The sequence below is a fragment of the Triturus cristatus genome, chromosome 7 (genome assembly GCF_964204655.1).
Source record: "Triturus cristatus chromosome 7, aTriCri1.1, whole genome shotgun sequence".
NCBI lineage: Eukaryota > Metazoa > Chordata > Amphibia > Caudata > Salamandridae > Triturus > Triturus cristatus.
In genome coordinates this window covers 1,191,542,489-1,191,568,859 of record NC_140590.1, presented here as the reverse complement: position 1 = coordinate 1,191,568,859, position 26,371 = coordinate 1,191,542,489, and the positions used below count along the sequence as shown (strand labels likewise).

Genomic DNA, 26,371 nt, shown 5'->3' with positions numbered 1-26,371 from the left:
TGTCGGTGGCAGACCCCCGTGATGTCTGCCTCTACTGCCTGGAGACCGACCACGACTCCCGGGATTGTCGGGACTGCCGTGCCATGGCCCCAAAGGCATTACGGGAGCGGCGCCGGAAGTTGCTGGAGGTCTGGCACTCCTCTCACCGCCGCTCCGGGTCTAGGGGCCATTCGCGGGACCGCTCGCGGGACCGCTCGCGGGACAGTGGTCGTCGCTCCTCGAACTCTGTCTTCACCTTCAGATTCCGGTAAGCGACGCCATAAGAAGTTGAAGAAGCGTATCCGCTCTCCGACGTCCCCCTGTCGCTCCCCGGAGGCGGACGTAAAGCCTGGGAGTCCCGCGGCCTACTCGCTATACCCGGGTCCGTCGGCAACTCCAGACAGCGGCAAGAGTTTCTTGCTGCCTTGGACCGCCTGTTTAGGCCTCGGGCTCCCGCCGGTGCGCCTGCGGGCCCCGCGGCCCCGTGTCCAGATCCTGTTGACCCGGCGGCACCGCCTCCGGCACCAGCCCCGGAGCCACTGGATCCAGCGCCCACGGCTCCAGCCCCGGCGCCACAAGGTGCAACGCCGCTGGCTCTGGCCCTGGCCCTGCCCTTGGCTCCGGCCCCAGCGCCGCCCCTGGCTCCGCCACAGGCACCGCACTGGGTGCAATTTCTCCCGCCCCTGCCCAGTTATTCTTGTGGCTCCGGACTGGGCTCGAAGAGTCTGGTATCCCAAGCTACTCAGTATGAGCATCGATCCCACGATCTGTCTGCCTCTTCGGGAGGATCTTCTGTCGCAGCAGCAGGGGACAGTCCTCCACCCGAACCTGTCCAGCCTCCACCTCCATGCTTGGAGATTGAGCGGCGGAGGTTGACAGCTTTCGATCTTCCTCCCGAAGTCTGTGATGTCATCTTGGCAGCCAGGCGTCCCTCCTCTAAAACGGTGTACGCCTGTAGGTGGAACAGATTTGTGGCATGGTGCACAGCTAAGAATGTGGGTCCCCTTTCGGCCTCCCTTTCGGAGGTTCTTCTGTTCCTTCTCTCTTTGGCCCAGCTGGGCTCTGGGCACTGTTAAAGGTTATCTTTCGGCTATCTCTGCCTTTCTACGGCTTCCAGATCAGCCTTCTCTTTTTAAGTCCCCGGTTGTTAACCGTTTTCTTAAGGGCATTACGCATACGTTCCCACCTGTGCCCTTCATAATGCCTCAGTGGGACTTGAACCTTGTCTTGACTTTTCTGATGTGCGCTCCCTTTGAGCCCCTTCATAACTGTCCCTGACGTCTTCTTACTCTCAAGACGGCTTTCCTGGTAGCTATCACCTCTGCCAGGAGAGTGAGTGAGCTCCAGGCTCTTTCTTCCAAACCTCCTTTCCTTTCTGTTCATCCGGACAAGGTGGTTCTGAGGACATGTCCTTCATTCTTGCCAAAGGTTGTCACGCCCTTCCACATCGGGCAGACCATCACTTTGCCCACCTTTTTTTCCGCCTCCGCATCCCTCAAGGGAAGAGGAGCGGCTCCACCGTCTGGACCCAAAACATGCGCTCGCATTCTATCTGCAGCGTACACAGCAGTTCCGGGTGGATGATCAACTCTTGGTTGGCTACGTGGGCGCCAAAAGAGGTCGGGCGGTGCACAAACGGACCATCTCCCGGTGGGTCGTTCTGTGCATCAAAGCATGTTACTCCTTGTCCAAGAAGGAGCCTCCTGTGGGACTGCGTGCCCATTCGACCAGGGCGACTGCAGCCACTACTGCCTTGGGACGCGGGGTCCCCCTGCAGGATATTTGTCAGGCAGCTACGTGGGCCTCGCTGCACATGTTTACCAAGCACTATTGCCTTGACAGTCAGGTCCGGAGAGACGGCTTCTTTGGCCGTTTGTGCTCTGTGATTTTCTGGTGTAATCTTGTTCGCAGACCCACCACCGGGGTCGGTATTGTAGGGGTATCTATTCTAAGGTAAGGAATCTATCACTAACGTGTCTCTTTCAAATGCTCAAGTTACTACTTGTGTAACGATATATCTGTAAGAGACATTAGTTAGTGATATATTCCTTACCGCCCCACCCATCCTCCCCGTTCTGCGAACGGATTACTAGGGTTAAGGTCATCCCCTTTTATGGTTTTATGCACCAACGGTCAGTTTCTTGCAAGACTCTCCGTTTCGGCACAGAAAGTTGTGTACAGAACTGACGTCAGCGTGCATGAGTGGTGCCGAAGTAACCTCCGTGACATCATCCCGGCGCGCACGACGCCGTTGACAGGCGCAGAGCCGCATGGTGCCACCTACTGGCACGCAGAGGTACTGCTAAGCAGAAAACTTTCCGGATCCAGACTGACGCCTGGGGAATATTCTAAGGTAAGGAATCTATCACTAACTAATGTCTCTTACAGATATATTGTTACACAAGTAGTAACTTATGCTTTTCGCTCCTAGGGCATTCAAACCTCCTAATGGTGCAACCATATTTATAAATACACAGCGCACTCCTAGTAAAGACATTTCCCCGTAGAAAAGAAAAGAAAGGTGACTCTTCGTTACCAGATAAAGGCAGTATCCAAGTAGTCAGGTAAGCAAAAGTCTTTCAATGATGGGTAATTTCTGAGCGTGTTCCCATCTTCCTTAAAAAAAAATTCTCTAGCTGTCAAGTCGGCACAGCATGTGCTCAGTCAACTGAGGAAAATGTGAGCTCCATACTCCCAAAATGGCGTCCGGGACACGGGGCGCCGCGAGAGCAGAGGAGAAAAACAAGTAACAGAAAATTAGACCGATTTAAGGTCTAAAAACTTGCCTCTTGGCACCCGGCGCTTCCAACATTCCCGTGCTCAGACCGCCGCGTGAGATTGATTAAGTGCCTCTCCGTGACTGACGGTGTTCTCGGTGACGCGGAAGATTTCAAGGAGCGGCCATCTTGTTTCGCCACCGCCTTCGAATGCTGCAGAAGATTAGAGTTTGACAGGAAAATGTAATGGAAGATAAATGAACATTATAATGTGATCTGGGTAGGGCTTTATGTCCCCCCTCAATTTGATATCACTACTGTTTCCATGACGTTGAAAAATTAAGTCACACCACAGAAAGGTGCCTCAAATTGCCTTCTACCCCTCAACTCAAAGTCTCCTCCCCACCCAACTATAAGAAAGAGCTTGCTCCCATGCCATAAAGTAGTGTCCCTCAAACCTCCATGTTTACCTGGCGCCACTTCTGACTTCTCTCTAGCCGGGTCTGGTTGCTCAGTCAGCTAATGAGTCTACTGCAGGGGCCTGTGTTCGACCTCATGGTCACAGGTTCAAATCCCAGCGGGTCCACTCAGCCTTTCACCCATCTGAGGTCTATAAAATGAGTACCATTGAGTTGGGTAACAGCAAACATCTGTTATTCATCGCCAAGATACCCGCAGTGGTGAACGTGCGCTTTACAAACACACATGTTATGTTATGGTCCCTTTTAGTTAGAGGTTCAGATATGTGCTCCAGGTCTGCTGTAGAAACCTAATTTGTAACCTTTGTGTGAGGTGCTGGTCACACCTAATCTGCTGGATCTGGGGCTCCTACAGTGGTCTTGTTACATGATTGTGCCTCTTATTAAAGCAGACTGGATGTCCAGGAGATTTCCTGTTTGAGTACAACAAGGAGCACACAGAGCTGTCAGCTGCTGGTGAATAATTCCTCCTGAGCCTGTCAAAGTACCGATGAATCCCTTCAAGAGAAGCCATTCTTTTTTTCTACATTTCTAAACTCTCCTGAATATGCCAAGGGTGCTTGGCGCTCTCAATTTTCTTCAGCCGATTTGGAAGTCAGTTCCCTTTGCTCCATGGATATTCTGCTTTTCTGATCACTCACAGTGTTGTAACGTCTTCTTCAAAGTGTTAGTCAGTTTTTTGTCTCTGGTCAATTAAAGGTCAAGAAACTGCCTCGGCTACAGGCATCATCCCCATCTGGCTCCAGTAAATTCATAGGTTTGTTCCTTCTGCCCCTCCATGTTACAGCTTCACAGATACAGTGAGTCACTGCTGCGGCTCTTGTTCACCACACACTCTTTGATCACCAGTCTTTGCTAATTCCAGGCTCATCAGCCCTCTAAAGAGGGTCCATACATTTGGTGCCATGGCGGGATGATTTCCTTCATCCTGATTCTCAGCTGAGGGTTCCATGGCAGGTCTTACTCCTTCAATATCGCCTAAACCACTTGCTCTCTCCTCAGTCATGCGGGGGTTCCCAGGATTACTATTTCACTTTTGAGACTGTGCTCAGTATTTTAGAGTCTGTCTTAAAACAGAGAGGCAATACAATAGTAGTGACTTGATATATAAAGACATTTTTCAGATGTCAATTGCAAGGTATGTATTGGTTCTGACGATGCTATAAAGCTTTTACGTTTTCTTTTCATTAGTCCATTACATGTATAATCTCATGTATTTGTCAGACTGAAATGCTGCATTGTGCATGATTGTGATGATACCCAAAAAGTATTGAATAGGTACGTACGGCAAGGTGTTACTGTTTGGCTGGCAGTGGTGGCCCTACTGATATGCACGCAGAATGTTTGTGGCTGGAGGGAAGTGAAGCATTCAAAACTAGAATCCTGTAGGGGACTCACAAACCAAAAAGGTGGTCAGAACAGACACATGACTTCAGGATGTTTCTATGAAATTTGGGGATTATTCAGCATCACTAGCACTAATAAGACAACTCTTCTCTCCACAGGAAGTGAACTCTTTTGAGACCAGTTGTGATGGTATCTCTGCCTGTGAGCTACTCACTGACAGCTCTCTCTGCGTGGCATCCTATGATGGCTGGGTGGAGCTGTGGAACATTCATGATGGCAGCAGGTAATGGAAATGGAAAATGACTGTTAGTCCATTGAGTTTATTGCTCCCCGAGTACAGAACTAATCTTCCACCCTTTTGCCTCTGAACTCTTTTTCATCAGTATCTATTTGTAGCTTCAAACTTCTATAGACTTCATTTATTCGCAGTTCAGATCTCTACAGTCATCAATCACAACGCCTCATTCTCCACTTAGAACTCGGTACATCACAGCTCTAATGTCTCGATTCATGGTTTGGGACTCTCCATTCACAGCTTACAACTTTTCATTCACTTCTTTGGTCTCTTGATTTACAACTCTTATTTACTGCTACCTACTTCTAATTCTGAACTCAAAATGCGCAACGTTCAGATCAAGACACTTCCTTATCCGCTCAGAACTTGTAAATCTGAGAGAGACACGTTAGTGATAGATTCCTTACTTTAGAATATCCCCAGGCATCAGACTGGATCCGAAAAGTTTTCGGCCGCAGTACCCCTGCACGTCGGTAGACGTCGTTGTGTGGCTCCGCGTACATCCTAGAGAGTGCGTTACTCCTAGTTCATATTTTAACTTGGTTTCTGAGACTGGTTTCTCTTCCTTTGTCGAGTACTCTACTTCTGGTGCAGTAGGAATACCCGGGTTAAAGTCCTGTAGGGACTGCCGTCGGCACATGTCGTGGCGGACCTGCATGACATGTCTCTTCTGCTTGGGGCTCGCCCATGACCCCGAGACGTGCCCCGATTGTCGGGCCATGGCGCTGAAGGCTTTGCGGGAGCGTTCCCTAAAGTTGTTGGAGGCCCGGCATTCGGTTGCGTGACGCTCAAGGTCCCGGTCCCGTTGGAGGTCGAGGGACAGGTCGCGGGGCCGACACCATCGTTCGTCGGAATTGGGGACAGATAAGTCAAAGCGCCATAAGAAGTCGAAGAAGCCACGTCGCTCTTCATCTATCAGTCGCGGTACGCATGGAGGGGACGGGTGGTCACTATCCCGCGGCTCCGGTGGAGCCATCGTTGTTGCCTGCGGCCTACCCACCTTTCCTGGGGCCGTATGCGACTCAGGGAAAAAAACAGGCATTCCTGTCGGCCATGGGCCGTTTATTTGCCCCATTGGGTCCCTCCGGAACGCCTTGGGGCCCCGTGGACCCGTTGGGTGGTTCTGCCCCCGTGCCACAGCCTTTGGCCCCGGTACGCCGGTAAGATACCCTGCGGAGCCCTTGGCTCCGGCCTCAGCGCTGGCTTCGGCGCCGCCTCCAGCCTCGGCGCTGCCTCCAGCCTTGACATCGCATTTGGCGCCGTCGCCATCCTCCGCGCTGCCTCCGACGCCGGCTTTGCCTCCGACGCGCCGGGTGCGGTGCCGGGCGAGGCGCAGTTGCCTCCAGAGCCGGCCTACGTCGAGCCTGGGTTGACAATGTGTAGGATCCAGACAGTCTGGATTTCACTCCACACCCTGGTACACTGTCTCCTTCTTCCGTGACTACGGAAAAGGCTGGTACATTTTCAGTGAGTGTTGCGTAGGGTTGCTGAGGCTCTTCACCTCGCACTCCCTACGGTGTCTTTCAGGACCAATCTCCTAAATGAAGTGCTGCAGCCAGCGGCCTCCTCAGCAGAGTCGCTACAGCCCTTTCATGAGGCACTAACAGACGTTCTCTTAAGCGCCTGGTCCAAACCTTACACAGGGGCTCCTGTGGATGGAAGTGTGGCACGATGCCATCGCCCAGCCCCGGGCGACCCCAGTTTCCTCATTCACCACCCCACGCCGCAGAGCCTGGTTGTCCAGAACTGCCTCTCCAAGCGCATTCCCTTCCGCACCTCCGGATAGGGAATCCAAGATGCTTGAGCAGTTTGGGGAAAAAGATCTTCACCTCTGCCAGTTCAGGACTGCGGTCGTTGACTACTGCGTGCCTTTTGTGCCGCTATTCCCCCTCTGTGTGGGACAAGGTGGCGCAGGTGCTGCCTCAGTGTCCGGCGGAGGCTCGGACGGTGCTCTCCCAAGCTGTTGCCAAGGAGAGGGATGGGACCGAATTCACTATCCATTGTGGCCTTGACACCGCCAACTCCCTCGGCAGGGCAATTTCCACAATAGTGCCGCTCCGCCTTGACGCTTGGCTCCGACCGACTGGCTTCTCAGGGGATGTCCACACCACCTAGTTGGACATGCCCATTGATGGCACGCGCCTCTTTGGTGACAAAGCGATAGCACGCTGGAACGCTTTAAAGACTTCCGGGCCACAGCCCATCCTTTGGCCTTTCCGCCACGCGCACTCCCTTGGAGTTTGCCTTCTACTCCTTCTGTGGCCAGTCTCAGTGCAGCCGCGGTCAGAGGACCCGCAGAAGTGGGTCATGGCGCTAGCGGGCGGGTCAGTCCACCACCGCCCCTGTCGCCACGGCCTTCAAACCTTCCTAGTCCTGTGTTTCAGTCCCACCAGACGCCAGTGGCGGCAGGATTCACCATCACCTCCCCCGCTGGCGCACTATCACTTGGGGCTAGTGGGTTTTGCAGATAGTCCACAGGGGCAACTCCCTCCCCTTCGAACCTACCCCTCTAGCCATACGACCTCAGTCCCACCCCATGTCGGGGGATCACTTCAAAATTCTCCTGCAGGAGGTTGCGGCCCTCTCGGCCAGAAGTAGGTCTTGGTTGTTATTCCCACTGCTTCTTGATTCCGAAGAAGGACACGGGTATGCGTCTTATCTTAGCCCTCCGGAACGTCAATCGCTTATTCCGGAAGGAAAAGTTCAAGATGCTCATGCTTGCTCAGGTCTTGTCTGCCCTAGACCCGCAAGACTGATGGTAGCGTTGGACTTGTAGGATGCTTCTTTTCATATCCCCATCCTGCCGGCCCACCGGCGTTGCCTGCAGTTCACGGTAGGCCACGGGCACTTTCATTTCACCGTGCTCCCTTTCGGCCTTACGAGCGCCCCTCGGGTGTTCACGAAAGTGATTTCACTTCGCAGACCTACCACCGGTGTTGGTATTGCTTGGGTATGTATTAAAAGGTAAGGAATCTAACAGTAACGTGTCTCTTTCAGATGCACAAGTTACTTAGTTGTGTAACAATATATCTGTAAGAGACATTAGTTAGTGATAGATTCCTTACCGCCTGCCCATCCTCCCCGTTCTGCGAACTGTTCTCTAGGGTTCAGGTCATCCCTTTCAGGGTCCTAGTTCTATTGCACCAGTAGTCGGTCTCTGGCATGGCTCTGCGTTCCTGGCGCGGAAAAGCCGTGTACAGAACTGAAGTCAGCGCGCGTGGGCGCGTCTAAGTAACTCCGATGATGTCATCTCGGCGAACACAACGCCAGCGACGCGCAGGGGTACTGCTGACAAAAACTTTTCGGATCGAGTCTGATGCCTGGGGATATTTTAAGGTAAGGAATCTATCACTAACTAATGTCTCTTACAGATATATCATTACACAACTAAGTAACTTTTGATTTACCACTCAAAACTTCTAAACTGATAAAAAACTTCTAGGGTCGGGTCCATACCTTAGAATTATCTCCAGTCATAACACTGAATCTGGACATTTTCAAGCAGTCCTTCTGCATGCCAGTAGGTGGTGTCAGTCTGCTCCGCACATGCGGGTTTCGTGCCAGAGCCTATGTAGGCACCATCCCAGTGTGCTGACATTTGTTTTTTTTCTTTCCGCATCAGTCAGCACAGGTCTGGTGAGAGCAACTCCTAGTCATTTTATGACTGATTTTTTTTTTTTTCCTCTACTTTTTGTCAGTGTTTTGGGAATGTTAATCTCCTGGTGTGTTAGGGTTGTCTTCTAAGAAGCCAACAGTCTGTAAACCATGTGGTGCCTGTCACAGGCAGACATCTGTGACAAACCCTCCTTTGGTTTGCTTATGGTGCTTGGAGCGGGACCACAACTCCAAGACCAGCAAGGACGGCTGTGACATGAATCCCATACTGCTAAGGGAATGGTCCCTGAAGTTCCTGGCCACCCGACATCAGCCGACCCTGTGATACTCTTGTTTCTGGTCGTGGGGAAGGTCCCGGAGCAGCTCCCAATGATAGTCTTCTTGATCCAAGTTGGCAGTTGGATAAGTCCCACAAAAGAAAGAAGTTGAAGTGGTCTTCAACTTCTCTGGGCTGGCCCAAGTCATCAGACCTGGCACGTGAGCATCCTCACTCTCGGCCTCGCTCCACAGTGGAGCCTGCGCAAGGGTCTTCTTTGCGCCTGCCCGAATTTGCCGGAGCTATCCCAACCCAACTCAGAGTTTTAGGAGGCCATGTACCTCATATTTAGGCGTACTTTCAGACCCTATAGGTTCAGGAGGGCCCCTCCAAGTCCTCACCTGGTGGGTTCGCCCTTGGCGTTAGTCGAGCCCCTTGAATCTGATGCTGAGTCTGAAGCAGGGCCGTTCGCTAGAGAGCAAGATTCCTCGATTCCCATTCAGTGTCATCTCTCCCGGCACCACGGACGCCCTATGGTGGTGCAGGCCCTATCATTATATCCGACTTGGACATGAAGCCGGATGGGCATTGTCCGGCTCCGGCTCCAACCAGTACCATGCCCTCCACACAGAGCCAGTGCCTTTTTAGTCTGACTGGCCTGGAGAGTGGGTGATGATTGTGAGAGGTCTGAGTAACCTTATTGTTACCATGGTCCCTTTGATGAATCAGAGGGCAACTGGTACAAGGATTTGGTGGATACCAATGGTCTTGACACCTTACCAGACACTCGCCTAATCTCTCCCCCTATCTTGGCTACAGAGGAGGGTGCTTCATTTGCTAGAGGCGCGGGGCGGCAGAATTCTAGGACCTTCAGTTTCTCTCCGTGGCTGTCAAGATTACTCCAGTTTAATAAAGCCCTTACAGATGACCTTCTTGGGGCCTGGTCCAAACCTGCTCAGGGCCTTCGGTGCACAGGACAGTTGCCCCATGCCATTGCCCTGCTGTTAGGGGCCCCAGTGGCCTCATGCAGCACCCCACCCTGTAGAGCATGGTGGTCCAAGCCTTCACTTCTAGGATCAGTCCTGATGCATTCCCTACCACTTCACTGGATAGGGAATCCAGATGGCTTGAATACTTTTGGTAACAGAATTTCTCTTCCGCCAGGTCAGCTCTGTGGTCGAAGAACACCGAATGCCTTTTGGGCCGATACACGCACACTTGATGGGATTCAGTTGCGCAATTGCTGCCTGTGGTTTTGGAGGAGGCCTGAGCCATACTATCCCAAGCTATTGATGACTGGAGGGACTCAGTGAAGTTCACCATCCGATGTGGGCTTGACATGACCATCTCGCTTGGCATAGTGATTTCATCGTCAATGGCACTTAGATGTGGCGCCTGGCTGAGAACCACTGGCTTTTCAAGAGATGTCCAAGCTTCACTCATGGACTTACCCTTCGATGGCTCATATCTGTTTGGTGAGAAGGCAGATTCTGCGCTCAACACTTCAAGGATAGCAGAGCTGTAGCCATATCCTTGGACTTATCAATGGCCCCACGCCAACCCTAGTCTTCCTTTTGCCCCTTCCGTGGGTATGGTAGGGGCTACCATCTGCATCCTTGCCCTCCCAGCCACCAAGGTCAACAGGCTTCCTAGCCTTTTTGTTGCCATGAATGTAGTTCCCACAGACCACCTGGGACCTCCAGCCAGAGGGTGCGTCAGTCCACCACTCCCCAGCAGCCACAGCCTCCAAATATCTTTCGTTTGCCCTTAAACCTGCATGGACACCCAGTGGGAGTCGGGCTCTGCCATCACCTGTCCCACTGGAATTTGATAACATCTGAAAGAGACACCTTCGTGATAGATTCCTTACCTTAGAATATCCCCAGGCGTCAGACTGGATCCAGAAAGTTTTCGTCAGCAGTACCCCTGCGCCTCGGTAGGCATTGTTGTGCGGTCCCGCGTACTTCGCTGTCATCGTAGCCGCCGAGATGACGTCGTCAGAGCTACTTAGACGCAAACACGCACACTGACGTCGATTCTTTCTTTTTCCGCGCCAGCAAGCGCAGATCCGAGAGAGAGCGGTACTTCTAGTTAATATTTTAACTTGGTTTCTGAGGACTTGGTTCTCTTGTTTTGTTGAGTACTCGACTCCTGGTGCAGTAGGGATGCCCGGGTTTAAGTCCTGTAGGGCCTGCCGTCGGAACATGTTGGTGGCGGACCCGCACGACGTGTGTCTCTTCTGCTTGGGGCACGCCTGTGACCCCGAGGCATGCCCAGATTGTCGGCCCATGGCACCAAAAGCTTTGCGGTAGCTTTCTTGAAAGTTGTTGGAGGCCCGGCAATCGGTTCTGTGCCGATCGAGGTCCCGCTCCCGTGGGAGGTCGAGCGACCGGTCGCCGAGCCGACACCATCGTTCGTCGGAATCGGGGACAGGTAAGTCACGGCGCCATAAGAAACAGAAGAAACAACGTTGCTCTTTGTCTACCGCTCACCGGTTGCGGGATGCGGTGGAGGGGCCGGCTGGTCACTCCCCCGCGGCCTACCTGCCTTTCCCAGGCCCGCACGCGACTCTGGATGGAATACAGGTCTTCCTGTCGGCCATGGCCCAATTGTTCGCCCCATCGGGTCCCTCAGGAGCACCTTCAGGTCCGCCGCTGCCTTTGGCCCTGGCTACGCTGGCAAGATATCCTGCTACGCCGCTGGCTTTGGCCTCGGCGCCGGCGCTGAGCCTGACACCGGCGCCAGATACAACGCTGTTGCTTATGGGGCCGGACTACGTCGAGACTCCCGGGCACCTTGTCCTTACCCGACTCTTAAACAGCCGGTGGACGAAGGGGAGTACTGGGAGGGGTCGGAGGACCCTCTCGCAGCTTAATGCGAGGATGACCCAGAGTGGGAGGGTGATAATGGAAGGGCCAGGCGATCTGGATTCCTCTCCACACCCTGGTACACTGTCCCCTGCTTCCGTGGCTATGGAGGAGGTTGGGACTTTTTCTGTGGTGTTGCGTAGGGCGGCTTAGGCTCATAACCTTGAGCTCCCTTCTGTGCCTATTAGGACCAATCTCTTAACTGAGGTGCTGCAGCCAGCATCCTCCTCTTCGGAGCCGCTGCTGCCCTTCAACAACGCACTTACTTACATCCTGTTGAGCCCCTGGAACAATAACACAGGGGTTCCTGTGGATAAAGGTGTGGCACGCCGCCATCGCCCGGCGCCGGGTGACCCCAGCTTTCTCACACAACACCCGACGCCTGAGTGCTCGTTGTCCAGGCCTCTGCCTTTCCGAGAGCATTCCCTTCTGCTCCTCCAGGCAAGGAATCTAAGAAACTGGAGCAGTTTGGGAAAAAGATTTTCACTTCTGCCAGTTCCGGGTTGCGGGCGGTGAATACTGCGTGCCTGTTGGGCTGCTAATCACATTCGTGTGGGACATCGTGGCACAGGGGCTGCCTCAGTGCCATGTGGAAGCTCGGGCGGTGCTCTCCCAGGCCATTACCGAGGGTAGAGATGCTGCTAAATTCACTATCCGTTGTGGTCTTGATATGGCCGACTCCCTCGGCAGGGCACTTTCCACAACGGTGGCGCTCCGCCATTACACTTGGCTCAGAACTACTGGCTCTCCGGGGATGTCCAGAACACTTTGTTGGAGATGCCCTTTGATGGCACACGCCTCTTTGGTGACAAGGCGGATAGCACGCTGGAACGCTAAAAGAACTCTCTGGCTATGGCCCAGTCCTTGGGTCTTGCCACCACGTGCACTCCCTCGGGGTCTGCTTTTCGCTCCTTTCGAGGTCAGGGTCGTGGCAATCAATCGAGTTACTTTCAGAACCGCCGACCTGCGCAGCCGCAGTATCAGCGCGGTCGTGGGGCCCGTCGTCATGGGTCCCGGGGCCAGCGGGCGGGTCAATCCACCCCTGCCACCACCACCTCAAAACCTTCCTGGTCCGGTGTTTCAGGCCCACCACACGCCAATGGGCGGCAGGATTCGCCATCGCCTCCCCCACTGGCGCACCATCACTTAGGACAGGTGGGTTCTACAGATAGTCCGAAGGGGCTACTCCCTCCCATTCGAGTCTACCCCTCCAGCCATGCCACCTCAGTACCACCGCATGTCAGGGGATCACTTGTCACTTCTCCAACAGGAAGTTGCAGCCCTCTTGGCCAAGGGGGCCATCGAGTGTGTTCTGACGCCAGAAGTAGGTTGTGGTTGTTACTCCCACTACTTCTTGGTTTCAAAGAAGCACAAGGGCCTGCATCCTAACTTAGTCCTCCGGAATGTCAATCGCTTCCTCCGGAAGGAGAAGTTCAAGATGCTCACGCTTGCTCAGGTCTTGTCTGCCTTAGACCCGCAAGACTGGATGGTAGCGTTGGACTTGCAGGATGCATATTTTCATATCCCCATCCTGCCGGCCCACCGGTGTTACCTACGGTTCACGGTAGGCCAGGAGCACTTTCAGTTCTCCGTGCTCCTTTTCGGCCTTACCAGCGCCCCTCGGGTGTTCATGAAAGTGATGGCGGTGGTCGTAGCTCATCTGCGCAGATCTGGGGTTTCAGTCTTCCCCTATCTCGACGACTGGCTGTTAAAGGCGGTATCGCCCCAGGCAGTCATCTCCCACCTCTAGACTACAGCCGACCTCCTTCATTCACTGGGGTTTTCATTCAACGTGCCGAAGTCGCACCTGATTCCCTCTCAGAAGCTCCTCTTCATCTGAGCGGTTCTGGATACGGCGCAGTTTCGGGTTTATCCTCCTGAACAGCGAGTCCGGGACATTCGGGCTATGATACTGATCTTTCGGCCCTGGTCCTGGGTTTCAGTCAGGAAGACCCTGGGGCTGCTGGGCCTCATGGCCTCCTGCATCCTGCTGATCAGTCATGCCAGATGGCGTATGCGGGCTCTGCAGTTGGCCCTGAAGTTCCAGTGGACGCAGCATCTGGGAAACCTATCGGACTATGTCCAGATCTCGGAGGGCACTGCACAGGACTTGCAGTGGTGGCTCACGGACCAGCATTGGGTCAGCGGCAGATCCCTCTCCCTTCTTCAACCGGAGCACACAGTGGTGACGGATGCGTCGCTCCTGGAATGGGGAGCGGACACAAGGGAGATGTGGAGATCAGAGGCCTCTGGTCTCCGGCGGAGTCCAAGCTCCATATCAACCTTTTGGAGCTCAGGTCGATCCTACTTGCACTGAAAGCATTCCTTCCCTTTGTCAAGGGGAGAGTAGTGCAGGTGTTCACAGACAACACCACCGCCATGTGGTACTGCAACAAGCAAGGCGGGGTGGGGTTGTGGACCCTATGTCAGGAGGCTCTGCGTCTCTGGACGTGGCTGGAACGTCAAGGTATTTCCTTGGTGGTTCAACACCTGGCAGGTTCCCTGAACGCCAGGGTGGACGAACTTAGCCACAGGTGCATGTTGGATCACGAATGGCGTCTTCACTCTGAGGTGGCACAAGGTCTTTTTCAGCAGTGGGGAGAACCTTGGCTATATCTGTTCACCACCGAAGAGAACGCGCAATGTCAGCAGTTATGCGTGTAGGAACGTGGATATCTGACTATGGTTACCCCCAACTTTTTGCCTAGTGTCTAGCTGGTTTTTCGACTTAGTTGGCCTGAGATCCTGCCATTCAGGGTCTCAGGCTATCTGCTCTCTTTAAAATGGATTCCATGTACCCTAGGTACATTCCCAATTGGTAAGGATCACCTTATTGGACCCTGTACAGTGTACCCTAGGTACCCAGGGCATAGGTGTACCCTAGGCCTCCCAGGGGCTGCAGCATGTATTATGCCACCCCTGGTCTGGCCTTCCAATCAGACAGAACTGGCTGATCACTCAGCTGGGGCAAGGTCGTGTAAGCACCCCTTGCTTAGATATAGTATGCCTATATCTACCCTTATATATAGACACATGTGTACCCATCAGTCACTCCTATGGCAGGTCTTAACAATCCTGGAGGCAGAGTGCTTGGTAACATGTGAGATGGTGCTCTAGCATGAGCTGAGCCTGTCTGCAGCTTTCGGAACCATGTCCTTATAGCTGTTCTATGATATAGCCTACCATATACTCTTAAAGTGCCTTATAATCTTAAACGGTTATGGTAACTATGGTTTGGCTGTATCAAAACATGTCGTGTAAGGTGTCTAACACTTTGGAATAATACCCCCATACCATTTCTGGTGATGAGGATATTATTCCTCCCTTCTAGAGGGAGAGACATGTTAAAATCCTACTTCGCTGTTTAACTCTAACCAAAGCCTCAGCATCACAAAATGGATGCTGCTGCCACAGACACAAGTCTGACCTCCTGCTGCTGGGAGTGATCCCAGCCAGGGAAGCCTGGACAATAGGTTTCCTGCTTGGGGAGGTGCTAGCACCTCCCCAGACAGCCTTTAGTGTATTGGGGCAGGGTGGGCTGAAAGGAATGAGACATGCCTGGGGCACACAAGGTGTTCCTTGCATAGTCCAGTTCAAACCGGCGCTGGGGCACTCCAGCCCCAGCTCTGGCGCGAAACTGGACAAAGGGAAGTGGGTGTAACCACCCCCTCCCAGGTCCCACCCATAAGGCGTGACCTAGCAGGTATCCCAGCCCCCCAGATTAGTGTAAGAGTGGGAGTTGGGCCTCAAGACTTTAGATTATCCTGAACCTGCAAAACTGAACAGAAACTCTGGACCTTCGACATTCGACGAGAGAAGAAGACTGAAGAATCTCCCTTGTAGCCAAGGAGTGGCTACCCTGTGCAAACAGGCACCATCAAGAGACTACCCTTTGCTTTGCCCACGTTCTACGAGGAACCGACTGCAGAGCCCGACCAGAGACTTGACTTCCAGACTTCTCCGACCCTGATCCACATCCACAGCAAAGCTGAGATCCGTGGAGGCGACGAGCGACGTGGGACCGGCTACCTGGAAAAAGTGGCTAGTAACTTAAAGCGCAGCTTCTGAGGCACCCTCGAAGTTGTGCACCGGGGATTGAGAAGCCCCAACCACCATCTGCACCGAAGATCAGCCCCCCACACTCCACGAGTCCTGCGTGGGGCCCTTCAGCATTTTTCCTGCTTGCCGCGTCTGTCCGGTTGCTTGCCCGCTGGCTGGTGGCCTTTGTGACGACGCTCCCTGAAATCTTCTGCGCTGGTTTGGCTCCTCCAGACTGGCTCCCGCTTCTCTGCAAAGAAGAAGCACCCCAGACCTTCCTGGTCTGCACCAGAAGCAAGTCCTCTGTTCTTCGTGGGTTCCGCTTGCCAAGGCTTGGTGAGTCCTAGTCCAACTTCGACGCCGCCTACAGCAAGAGCCTTCGTGGGACAGCTCGCCTCCTGGTCCTGGTCGTCCTCGACGTTCCCTGGTCCTCGTGGCTGCAGCGACAAGCTTCACCTTCACCTGCAATCTTCACGACATCACCTGGTTCCTTCCTGGTTCCACGTGGTCACTGGCTAGTGACCTTGACTCTGTCCCCTCTGCTTGCAGGTATCCTTTCTTCCTGATCCCAGCCTTGGGATCCACCGGACACTCTTCACTGACTGCCTGTCAGCATCTTTCTTCAGGCATCCATAGGAGTAGACGACGAAACCAGACGCAACTTCCCCCCTATGCACCCGCAGCCTGTGGGCTAGGTAACTTGGGTACTCCGGTGCTCATCAGGGTAGTGACTATCCTAGTGTCTAGTTTTCCAGTCCCGACTTCCTAGCTACTCCGGAAGTGTCCTAAATCTATTTAATTCAAAACTGTACTATTTCTATCGATTATACGCATTACGCGTGAGTGTTTCCACTCTGCACCTGAATCCCGTGGGCCTCCCACTTCCTAACTGTTGCTAGTGTAGTGTAGCCCCAGCGATTCCCTAGGCCTAGGCCTATCCGATTTCCGTGACAGTGGTCCTTATACCACTTACTTAGTATATGGTTTGCGTGGCCCCTAGGGCCTAACTGTATTACTTACCTGTGTGACTTAATGTATGCTTAAATAACTCTGTGTTGTACTTACCTCTAATCTCAAAGAGTGCTGAGGGTTTGACTAGAATAAATACACTTTATTTTATATATATATCTGTTGTGGTGTCCTTTCATTTGGTATTCAAGGGATTATATATGGTATCACAGCTGGCTTCACATGCCATTCAGAGTTTAGCCTAAGACTGCTCTTGTCCATGCTACCACTAGGATAGCTGGTCTATAAGGTTGACTTTACAACCAATCACCATAAGGGTATTTGGACTGATATAAGGTGTACACTAGAACTAGTGACATCATACATCAGGCCAACTTCTCACAGCGGCCCTACGGGGTTCCCTCCTTCGCCCCACAGTGCCTCCACCTCGCCGCAAACCCCTGTGGGGGTCCCTGTGGTGTCGCAGGAGGTTGCCGGGGCTCGCGGTTCGTCCCCGAGCCCTCCTCGGTCCTCTGGGCAGGCGGCGGCCTTGTCCGAGGCTGAGCTGACGCCGCTCAGGCACCGGCGGCTTCTGGCCCTGACGGCGTCGCAGGGACAGGCTAGGGGCAGGGTCACGTCCCCGGGCCCCCCTCGTCTCTCCGCACAGGCGGCTGCCTTTTTGGAGGTTGAGTTGATGACTTTTTGGTGCCATTCCTTAGCCGCCCCGGCTCCGACCCCGCCCCGTTCTCTTGAGGCACAGGTGGTGGAGGTCGTCTCGGCGTCCCCTTCAGGCAACAGTAGACGTCGCGCTGGTGTCTGTGGCGGACTCCACGGCGCTGTGCCGGCGTCGGGTGACTGACTCCTCGTCGGAGGGTCCCTCTTCTCCAGAGCTGCGTCAGCTTTTTGTCTCTTCTTCCCCGGAGACGGGACGCCGTGTTGTGGCCTTTTCCCCGGCGTCCTCCAAGGGGAGCTCTTCACCCACCCCGCACCCGCAGTCTTCCCCAGAGATGCCTCAGGCTCCCCATTCGTCAGTCAACCTTCCTCAGTTCAGAGCTTGGCTGTTTCTTCCTCCGGTTGGCCTGGGAGATGGTCGGCTTAGTTTACAGCCATCCCCCAAGGAGGAACTGCTCTCCGCGTTGTCCTACGGAGGCGAGTGCTGCCTTCGCGCTTGCTGTCTCCACGGCCGCTGGCATTTTGCGCATGGACGACCCGGCTACCCTTTTTCCAACGGATCATTTGCTTGAGGTTCTCTATCAGGGCTCTGGTGGACGGGAGCTGCTTCTTCCCATCGAAGCTTCGCTCCATAATTCCCTCTTGGGGGGCCTGGGGGTGTCCTGCCACGGGGGATCCCATGCCCCAGTCGCTTCTGCATCGCCACCGTCCAGCTCCTCATGATCCCATCTGCCTTTCCCTCCACCCCTCCAATCGGGGCCCTCTTCTGCAGACTGCTTTCCCTCCTTGCCTTCGGTGTTGTCCCCTCCGTCGCGTAAGACCCAGTGGTTGGATCCTTGGTGGCGTATCATCTTTGCTTCCTCCAGTGCTGCCTTGATGGCGCTCAACACTCTGTGTGTTGGCCAGGGCTACTTCCAGCTTGTGGGATTCAGCGGAGTCCCTTCTGTCTCGTGCCTCCCAGGAGGGTGCCTGTGCGGATCTGCGGCACCATGTGTTGGATGGCCGGGCGTTGGCCGCATTTATTCTTCGTTCGGCCATGGACGTGTCTGATGCTCTTGGCCGCTCTATAGCTAGTTTGGTGGCCCTCCGTCATCATGCTTTGTTGAGGGATAGTGTTTTTCCAGAAAATGTTAGGGAGCATCTGGTAGACCTACCCTTTGATTTCGTCCTTTTGTTTCATGCCACTGCGGATTCTGCCATTCAGCGGTTCCTTGCGGGGCTTCTTCCTCCTCCTCCCCCCCCCCCTCCGTAGTCTGGCTTGTCGGTCCTCTGGCGTGTTATGGGAGGCGTTCTCCCGTTGTTTTTCGGGGGCATTGTGTTTCGGTAGCTACGTCTGTGTGTGTTCTGTGTGGTTGGGCGTGCCTTCCGGGTCCCTTGGTTGGCCCCTTTGGCTGCTGGTCCAGCCCCCTTTAGTTTTTGGTGTTGGCTGTGGTAAGTCGGTATAGGTCCTCAGGTTGGGCCTCTTGTATATTTTTTCTTTTTGGCTGCTTGGTAAGTCGTCTGTGGTTCTACCCGCAGGTACCTTATGTCTTGTCCTCTGCTGCGGAATTCTTTCCTAAGAGGTGGTCCCATGTTTTCTTGGGACGTGTCATACCCTAGGTGGGGTACTTGTTGCTATTACATTGCTGTCCGGCGCTGGTTGGGTGTGGACACCCTTTTCGGGTTCCTTGCCCTTCCTTGGTATTACTGTATGCCTCTTGTGCGGTCTTCTTGCCTTGTCTTCGCGCAGCTTGCGTTGCTCCAGGGTCTAGCCTATGAGTGTTCGCTCCTTCGCTAGGCCAGCCTGGCAGGCTGTCTGCGGCCTCGAGTTGTGGCTTTCTGCCTTTCTCTCCGGAGTTTTGGCCTTTTCTTCTGTCTGGTGTTCCATGGGGGCTAGGTTTCTTTGGCTTTCCTGTGTTCTGGTTGACTGCTTGAGTCCGTCCTTCGGCCTCTCTTTCTCTTCTAGCTGGTCCCACTTCTTTTGTGGGTCGATGTGTGTCTCTGGAGCGGTTCCCTCTTGGGGGTTGTTTTGGTTTTCTCTGGACTCTGTCCCCGGCTTGCGCCTGGCTTGTTCTGGGTGCGCTACTCCCTGGTGTTGTCTGCTCCGACTGTGTGCGCCTCCTCGTTATGGTCCTCTGCCGTGGCCATTGGTGTGTTACCTTGTGCCCCCGTCTCTTCTTCTGCTGGGGCTTTGTGCGGCTGTGATTTTCTTCCTCCGCCTGCGCTTCTGGCTGTGGAGCAGTTTGTCTTGTCCACTGCCTTGCGGCTGCTGCCCTTTCGCTGTGTGTTTTCCTACGGCGGGCTGTGCCTCCGGTTCTACCCCTTCTTTCTGGATTTTCGGGTGGTTCCTTCTTCCTTGGTGCTGCTCCGGCGCTGTCTGCCCCTATAAGGTTTTATGGTGGGTTTTTTCTGGGATGCACTTGGGGTCTCCTGACCCTACCTTCGCCTTGTCCTGGCTTACTTCTGCTGATGGGGGCTGGGCCGCCCTTGTTGTCCCTGTGGCACATCCCCTGCTTGGGGCCCTGTGTTTCTTCCTACTGGTGTGGTCCTCTCGGAGGCCCTCCTCCCCTCTGAGTATGGCTAGGGTATCTATTCTACGTTAAGGAATCTGCGGCTAGTAGTCTCTATCAGATGTACAAGTTACTTACCTTCGGTAATGATGTATCTGGTAGAGACTATTCTAGCCGCAGATTCCTTCACGACCTGCCCTTCCTCCCCGTTCTGCGAGGACCTTCAGCTTGGGTTTCTGTACTCGCCTCCCTCTGGGTGGCTTGTGTACTGTGGGTGTCCTCTTCGCTTCTTCTCGGACAGGATGCCTCGTTCTGCTTGATTGTTCTACCTCTCCCCTTCTGATGCAGGGCTGGTTGGTTTCTGTGTGCCTCTGCGTCCCTCCAGCTGTTTTTTTCTCCAGTGTAGTGCCCTGCTTTATTCTTCTTCTTCCTTTTGCTTGTTGGGGTTTCTGATCTCCTTGCAGTCCTCTGCGTTGGGTGTTCTTTTGCCTGTCCCTCGGCCTTGTTGCTCCCTTCAGGGGCTACGGCCTTCCTTGATGGTGTACTCTGGGGGTGGATTGTCGTCCTCTGTTCCGGGCTCGTTGCCCTTTGGTGTTGTGGTCTGTGCGGGCAGACTCTCTCTTTTTCTTTCCTTCTTCTGCTCTGACGTATTTACATGATTTCTGCCTCCGGGGCGGATGTTGCCTTGACTTGCGAGGTTGTTTCTCAGAGGGGTGCTCTGTTCTTCCCTGTATGGCTTCACTGCTATGGGCCTTTGGTGTCTTAGTGCTGGCACTTTTCCACCTGGTACTGTTCCTCACCTTTCGTTCTCTCTTCTCTGTTTCACTGTTTTTTTGGCACACTGTTCCCATGTTCTCCACAATTTTGTTTGTGATGGCTCCACGTTGTGGCACGGAAAAGTTCTCCGAAGAAAACTGATGTCAGCGCGCCGAAGTGGGGCTTATGTGACTTCGCTGACATCACGCCCGTGGACGACGTCCGGGTGGAGTTGCGTGGTACCGCCCCCCGGCACGCAGAGATGCTGGGGCAAAGAAAAGTTTTCCGGGTCCAGTCTCATGCCCGGGGATAATTCTAAGTTAAGGAATCTGCGGCTAGAATAGTCTCTACCAGATACATCGTTACCGAAGGTAAGTAACTTGTACTTTTCACCTTTTGAGTTGTTTGCCCCACATACACCTTATCACATGGACACTTGATGGCGTATATTACATTTGTGCTATTGCAATTGGTGTGCTGTGAGGTGTTGTATTTCCTACTCTGGTGTATGAATATTGTTCCTTCAATGGTCAAGGTGCAGGCCTTACAGTGGCCACATTTGTAGTGTCCCAAAAGAGGTGGTAAGTTCAACTGGCTCCTAATATCTGGTGGTGGCGGAGTTTCTAGGTAGGCCTTAACAACAAAATCCTTGACGTTCTTGCCCCTCTTGAAAGCAAAGGTGGGTCATCTGTGGTTCCAAGTTCGCTCGCCATCAGATTCCAGTATTTCTTCAGGATCTTCTTAATCTCGTTACTTCTTGGATTATAGGTGATTACACAGACAAGATTGTCATTTCCCAGTTCTATGGGTTTAACGGCCAGGAGAATGTCTGGAGGACAGTACCAAGCTCATTTACGGACATGCTTGAGTAGTCCAATGGGGGTATCCCCTTTCCTTTACTCGTTAAGTGAGAGTATTGGTTTCTTTAAAACAAAATCAGCTCTGTGGGTACAATTTCTTCTTAGCCTCAGAAACTGTCCGTATGACAGATTGTCCGAGGCTTCTGGGGTGATGTGAGCCATATTTCAGTAGTGGGTTCCGTTCAGTTGGTTTTCTGTCTTCAACTTGGAATGTGAGGTCCAGGAAATTGATGGATTCATTGCTGTAGGACATGGTGAACTGGATATCAGTTGATCTGCCATTCAGCCAGTCTCTGAAATCAATCAGATTGGTTTCCGTGCCTGACCAAATCATTATTGTGAGAAGTTGGCCTGGTATATGCTGCTCACTAATTCTAGTGACCACCTTGTACCATGCCAAGCAACCCTTATGGTGGTGGTTGAAGTCAACCTTGATAGACCAGCTATCCTAGTGGTAGCGTGGACAGTGCAGTCTGCAGGCTAAACTCTTGAGGGCATGTGAAGCCAGCTGTTTTACCATAGGTAACTTCCTTGAATACCAAATGAAAGGACAACACACAGATATATATTCAAAATATATATGTATTTATTTACTTAAAAGTATCCCCTATACTCTTTATGAGCACAGAAGCACATTTGTTAAAACAAGGCAGTGTTTAAATATACAAAAGTTGCACAATTATGGATGGGCCAGGTGGCCAGCTAAACCATATACTAAAATAGTGGTATAAGAACCACGAATAGAAAGGAAGGAAGGAAGGCCTGGGGCCTTGGGAATCGCTGGGACGACAAGGAGCAAACTGTAGTTAGTGACCAGGAGGCCCACAGGATGCGTGTGCAGTGTGAAAAGTTACACGCGTGCACCTATTGATTTCAATGGGTGCGTAAAAGTCACAAAGTTAAAGAAAAGGGGTCCTTCCGGATGGACTAGAATCTAGCAACTTGAAACCTAGACACTAGAGATGTTTCTCTACACAGGAGCACCGGAGTGCCAGCGTTACCTCACCCACAGGAAGCGGGTGCATAGGTGTCAAAGTACGTCGGGGTTCGTCGTGCAGGTCTATGGAGCCTGAAGATGAAGATGCTGCAGACGGCCAGGCAGGAAGAGTTCAGGTGGATCCAAGGGTGGATCTGAAGAGTAGACGACCTGTAAGCAGAGGGGACAGTGTTCAAAGTCACTAGCCAGTGACCGGCGTGGAACCAGGAAGGAACCAGGCGATGTCGGGTGCCAACAGGTGAAGAAGGGAAGCTTGTCTCCGCAGCCACGTGAAAGTGAAGAGATCGACGACGACCAGGAGTCACTCATGAGCTGTCCCACGAAGGCTCTAGCTGATGGCGGTGTCGGCTTCTCGATTGGAGCAAACAGGCCTTGGATAATGCAAGCCACGCAGGAGTCGATAAAAGCTTGGTGCTCAAACCAGCAAGGTCAGAGGGGCTACTCCTTTTCACAGGAGCAAGGGCCAGTCTGGAGCAACCAGACCAGCGGTGTTATTCGTAGATTTCGTCGCCAAGATGGCCACTAGCCAACGGGCCAGTAACCGGGATGACGCGTCGAGTGGCAAAAAGCAAAAGGTCCCCACGCAGATCTCGTGGATGCTGGAGGGCTGGTCTTTGGTGCAAATGCTGCTCGGTGTTGGGGCTTCTCAGGGCCCAAAGCACAGCGTTGAGGATGCCTCAGGTGCTGCGCAGTCAGCTTCTCGTGGACGTTTCAAGATGGCCGGTCCCACGTCTCTCGGTGCCTCCACGGGTCTCTTCTTTGCAGGGACTGTGGATCTGGCTCAGAGATGTCTGGGAGTCTGGGTCTTGTCGGGCTCTGGGCTCGGTCTCCGGCGGGAGGCGGCGGCAAAGCAGTCGTCGAGTTGCTGGATGGTGCCTGTATTCACAGGGTGGTCACTCCTTGGCCACAAGGGAGATTCTCTTCAGTCTTCTGTGCAGCAGAACGTCGAAGTCCAGTAGTTCTTCTTGTTTAAGTCGAGTTTCAGGATGATCTGAAGTCTTGGGACACAGCTCCTACTCTTATTCCATATAGGGGCCGGATTACCTGCTAGGTCCCTCCTCTGGGTGTGACCAGGAAGGGGGGTGGTTACACCCCCTTTCCTTTGTCCAGATTCGCGCCAGGACTGGGGCTGGAGAGCCCCGGCTCCGGTTTGAACTGGCATATGCACAGGGACACCTTGTGTGCCCCAGGCATGTCTCAATCTATTCAGCCCTCCCTAACCCACTACACAAAATCCTGTCTGGGGTGGTGCAAGCACCTCCCCTGACAGGAAACCCTTTGTCCACACCTCCAAGCTGGAAGGACTCCCAGCAGCAGGAGGGCAGACTTGTGTCTGTGGTGGCAGCATCCATTTTGTGATGCTGAGGCTCTGTTTAACTTTACCCGGGTTTCAGGTTGGGTACATGTCGTGTCCCTCTAGAAGGGTGGAATGCTACCCCCGTCGCCAGAACTGGCGAGGGGGTAGTATTCCAAATCGTATGACACCTTACTCGACATGTTTTGATAAAGCCAAACCAAAGTTAGCATTTGACCGCGAGGTACATAATGCACTTAAGAGTATATGGTATAGCAATATCATGAAACAGCTGAAGGACGTTGTTCCGAAAGCTGCAGACAGGCTCAGCTCATGCCAGAGCACCATCTCACATGAAACCAAGCACTCTGCCTCCAGGATTGTTAAGGCCTGCCATAGGAGTGGCTGATGGGTTACCATGTGTCCATATATGTTAGATATAGATATACTATATCTCAGTAAGAGGTGATTACACCAACTTACCCCAGCTGAGTGATCAGCCAGTTGTGTCAAATAGTGAGGCCAGGGGTGGCATAATACATGCTGCAGCCCCTGATAGGCCTTGGATACACCTATGCCCTGGGTACCTGGGGTACACTGTTACAGGGGCCAATAAGGTGAACCAGTTCCAATTGGTAATGCACCTAGTGTGCATTGGCATAGTTTAGGGAGAGAGCAGCAGGGCTGTGGGTCTGATTAGCAGGCCCACAGACACACTTAGTCATAAAACCAGTGAAGCAAAAGCAAACATTTGGGGTGACCATAGGATAGCAGACCCTACTCTCCTACAATTATCACATCATCAATATATCTCTTCCACATGGCGATGTTGTCTATGAAGGGATTGTTGAGACTATAAAGATGTCCCTCTTCATAGGAGTCCATGAAGAGATTAGCCAGGCTAGGAGCGAATTCAGCTCCCATGGCCACGCCTTTGCATTGATAGAAATACTGATTTTGAAAAACAAAGTAGTTCCTTGTCAGAGCAATCTCCAACATGGCTACCAAGAAATCGCTGGGCACCCAGTGTGGCATTGGTCGTTTCTCCAATGGTTCTCTGGTCACTTCCAAAGCTTTGTTCTGTGGAATGCTGGTATACTAGGATGAGACATCAAGGATCACCATGAGTTGTGTGGTAGTGTCAAAGGGTTGGCCTTCTACCAGCTGAATGATGTGCCTGGTATCTCTTACAAATGACTTGGTGTTGATCACCCAAGGTTGGAGGAAGTTGTCAATATACTGATTGAGGGGTTCAAGAATTGAACCACAGCCCGAAACAATGGGTCTTCCTGGTGGTTTATCCATGCACTTGTGTACCTTGGGTAGTGTGTAGATTGTAGGGATTCTGAGGTCTTTTTTGTTCAAGAGTTCATGTTCCGGTCCACTCAGGTAACCTTCCGTCAAACCTTTTCTGAGTGAGGTCCTGGATCAATTTTCGTATTTCTGGAGTGGGGTCTCGGTATTGGGGTGTAACTTTCACATATGCTGAGTTGCTGTGATAGCTCTTCTATGTAATCCACAGTATTTTGCAGAACCACAGCACCACCCTTGCCAGCTGCCTTGATGACAATTGTATTGTTAGCTCTAAGGGTGTCAAGGGCCAGTCTCATATTTTGTCACATTATATTTAATGTATCTCTTATTGCTAAGGAGGTCCATAGTCTCTTTAAGGACAATTTGCTCGTAGGCCAGGATCTTTTGGCTCATCAAGTAAGCTGCCGGGGTAAACTTAGAGGGTGGCTTAAAGGTTGTCGCTGGAGAAGTAGGGGTGTATTCTTTGTTTGCAAAGTAGTATTTCAGTCTGATCTTTCTGAAAAATCTTTGCAATTCTGTTTTGATGTTGAATGAATCAGGAGTAGCCGTGGGGATGAAAGTGAGTCCCTTGGAGAGAATCTGTTTCTCCTCAATAGAAAGAGTGTGATTAGAGAGATTTATTATTGTGTTAGAGATTGGATTGCCAGTCATTTCTGTCAATTCAGCTATGGGGCTCGTCGTATTTAATGCCAAAGAGTCACTGGCTGCCAACGCCATGTTGTTGGGGAAGGTTTGAGACGATGTTTCCCCAATGTCATGTTCCACAGGGGTATTGACCAATATTTGTGAGGTGCCAACCATGGCTGTTACCATCTGTACGTCTGGCTGCGTTTTTAAATCTCGCCGTGTGATTCTTGTGGGGATAATCCGACTCATGAATTGCCTCTCTGGTTGGTGTTGCCCCTGTTCCAACTCCTTGGTCTGTTCCAACCCTGTTCTTGCCCCCTCCCTCCGTTGGGTGGTCGGTGGCTGTCCCCTAAAACAATCCTGGGCTTCTTGATATCTGTGGCCTTGATTAGTCTGGCGACTTGTGGAGGGTCTGTCAGACTCACTATCAGAACCCCTGCCAAAGGAAGAGTCCAAGAAGGTTGCCAACCTCCTAGGGCCCCGCCTGCTCCTGTTTGTGAAGAAGCTGATAGTACATGTCAGCTAGATATGGATGTCACCTTCTTGTCGTAATTTGTTATATCTTTCGTGAGTTTCTCATTTTCTGTTGAGTGTTACTGTGTTAAACTCTGCTAGTACTTTCTCAGCCTGTTGAAGGGCTTGTTTTGCATTGGTTAATGTATTGGTTTGAGCACATACAGATATACACTCCTTTGGTATCTATTCAGAAGGTGAGGAATCTACAGCTAGAAGTCTGTATCAGAAGAACAAATTGTATACTTTTAGTAATGCTCTTTCTGGTAGAAACTCTATCTAGCTGCAGGTTCCTCACCGACCCTCCC

The 26,371-nt window shown here is 52.6% G+C and overlaps 1 protein-coding gene across 3 annotated transcripts in view; it reads left to right on the top strand.

Moving 5' to 3' along the window:
• TEP1 (telomerase associated protein 1) overlaps positions 1 to 26,371 on the top strand; it is a 1,383,286-nt gene that overhangs the window by 818,195 nt on the left and 538,720 nt on the right. For all 3 annotated transcript variants that reach the window (XR_014966740.1, XM_085618536.1, XM_085618535.1), the window contains exon 36: positions 4,681 to 4,805. Coding sequence is in view for 2 of the 3 variants with exons in the window: in XM_085618536.1 (XP_085474662.1) it covers positions 4,681 to 4,805 (125 nt within the window). In the remaining variant the exon portion in view is untranslated. The remainder of the gene's footprint in view (positions 1 to 4,680; positions 4,806 to 26,371) is intronic.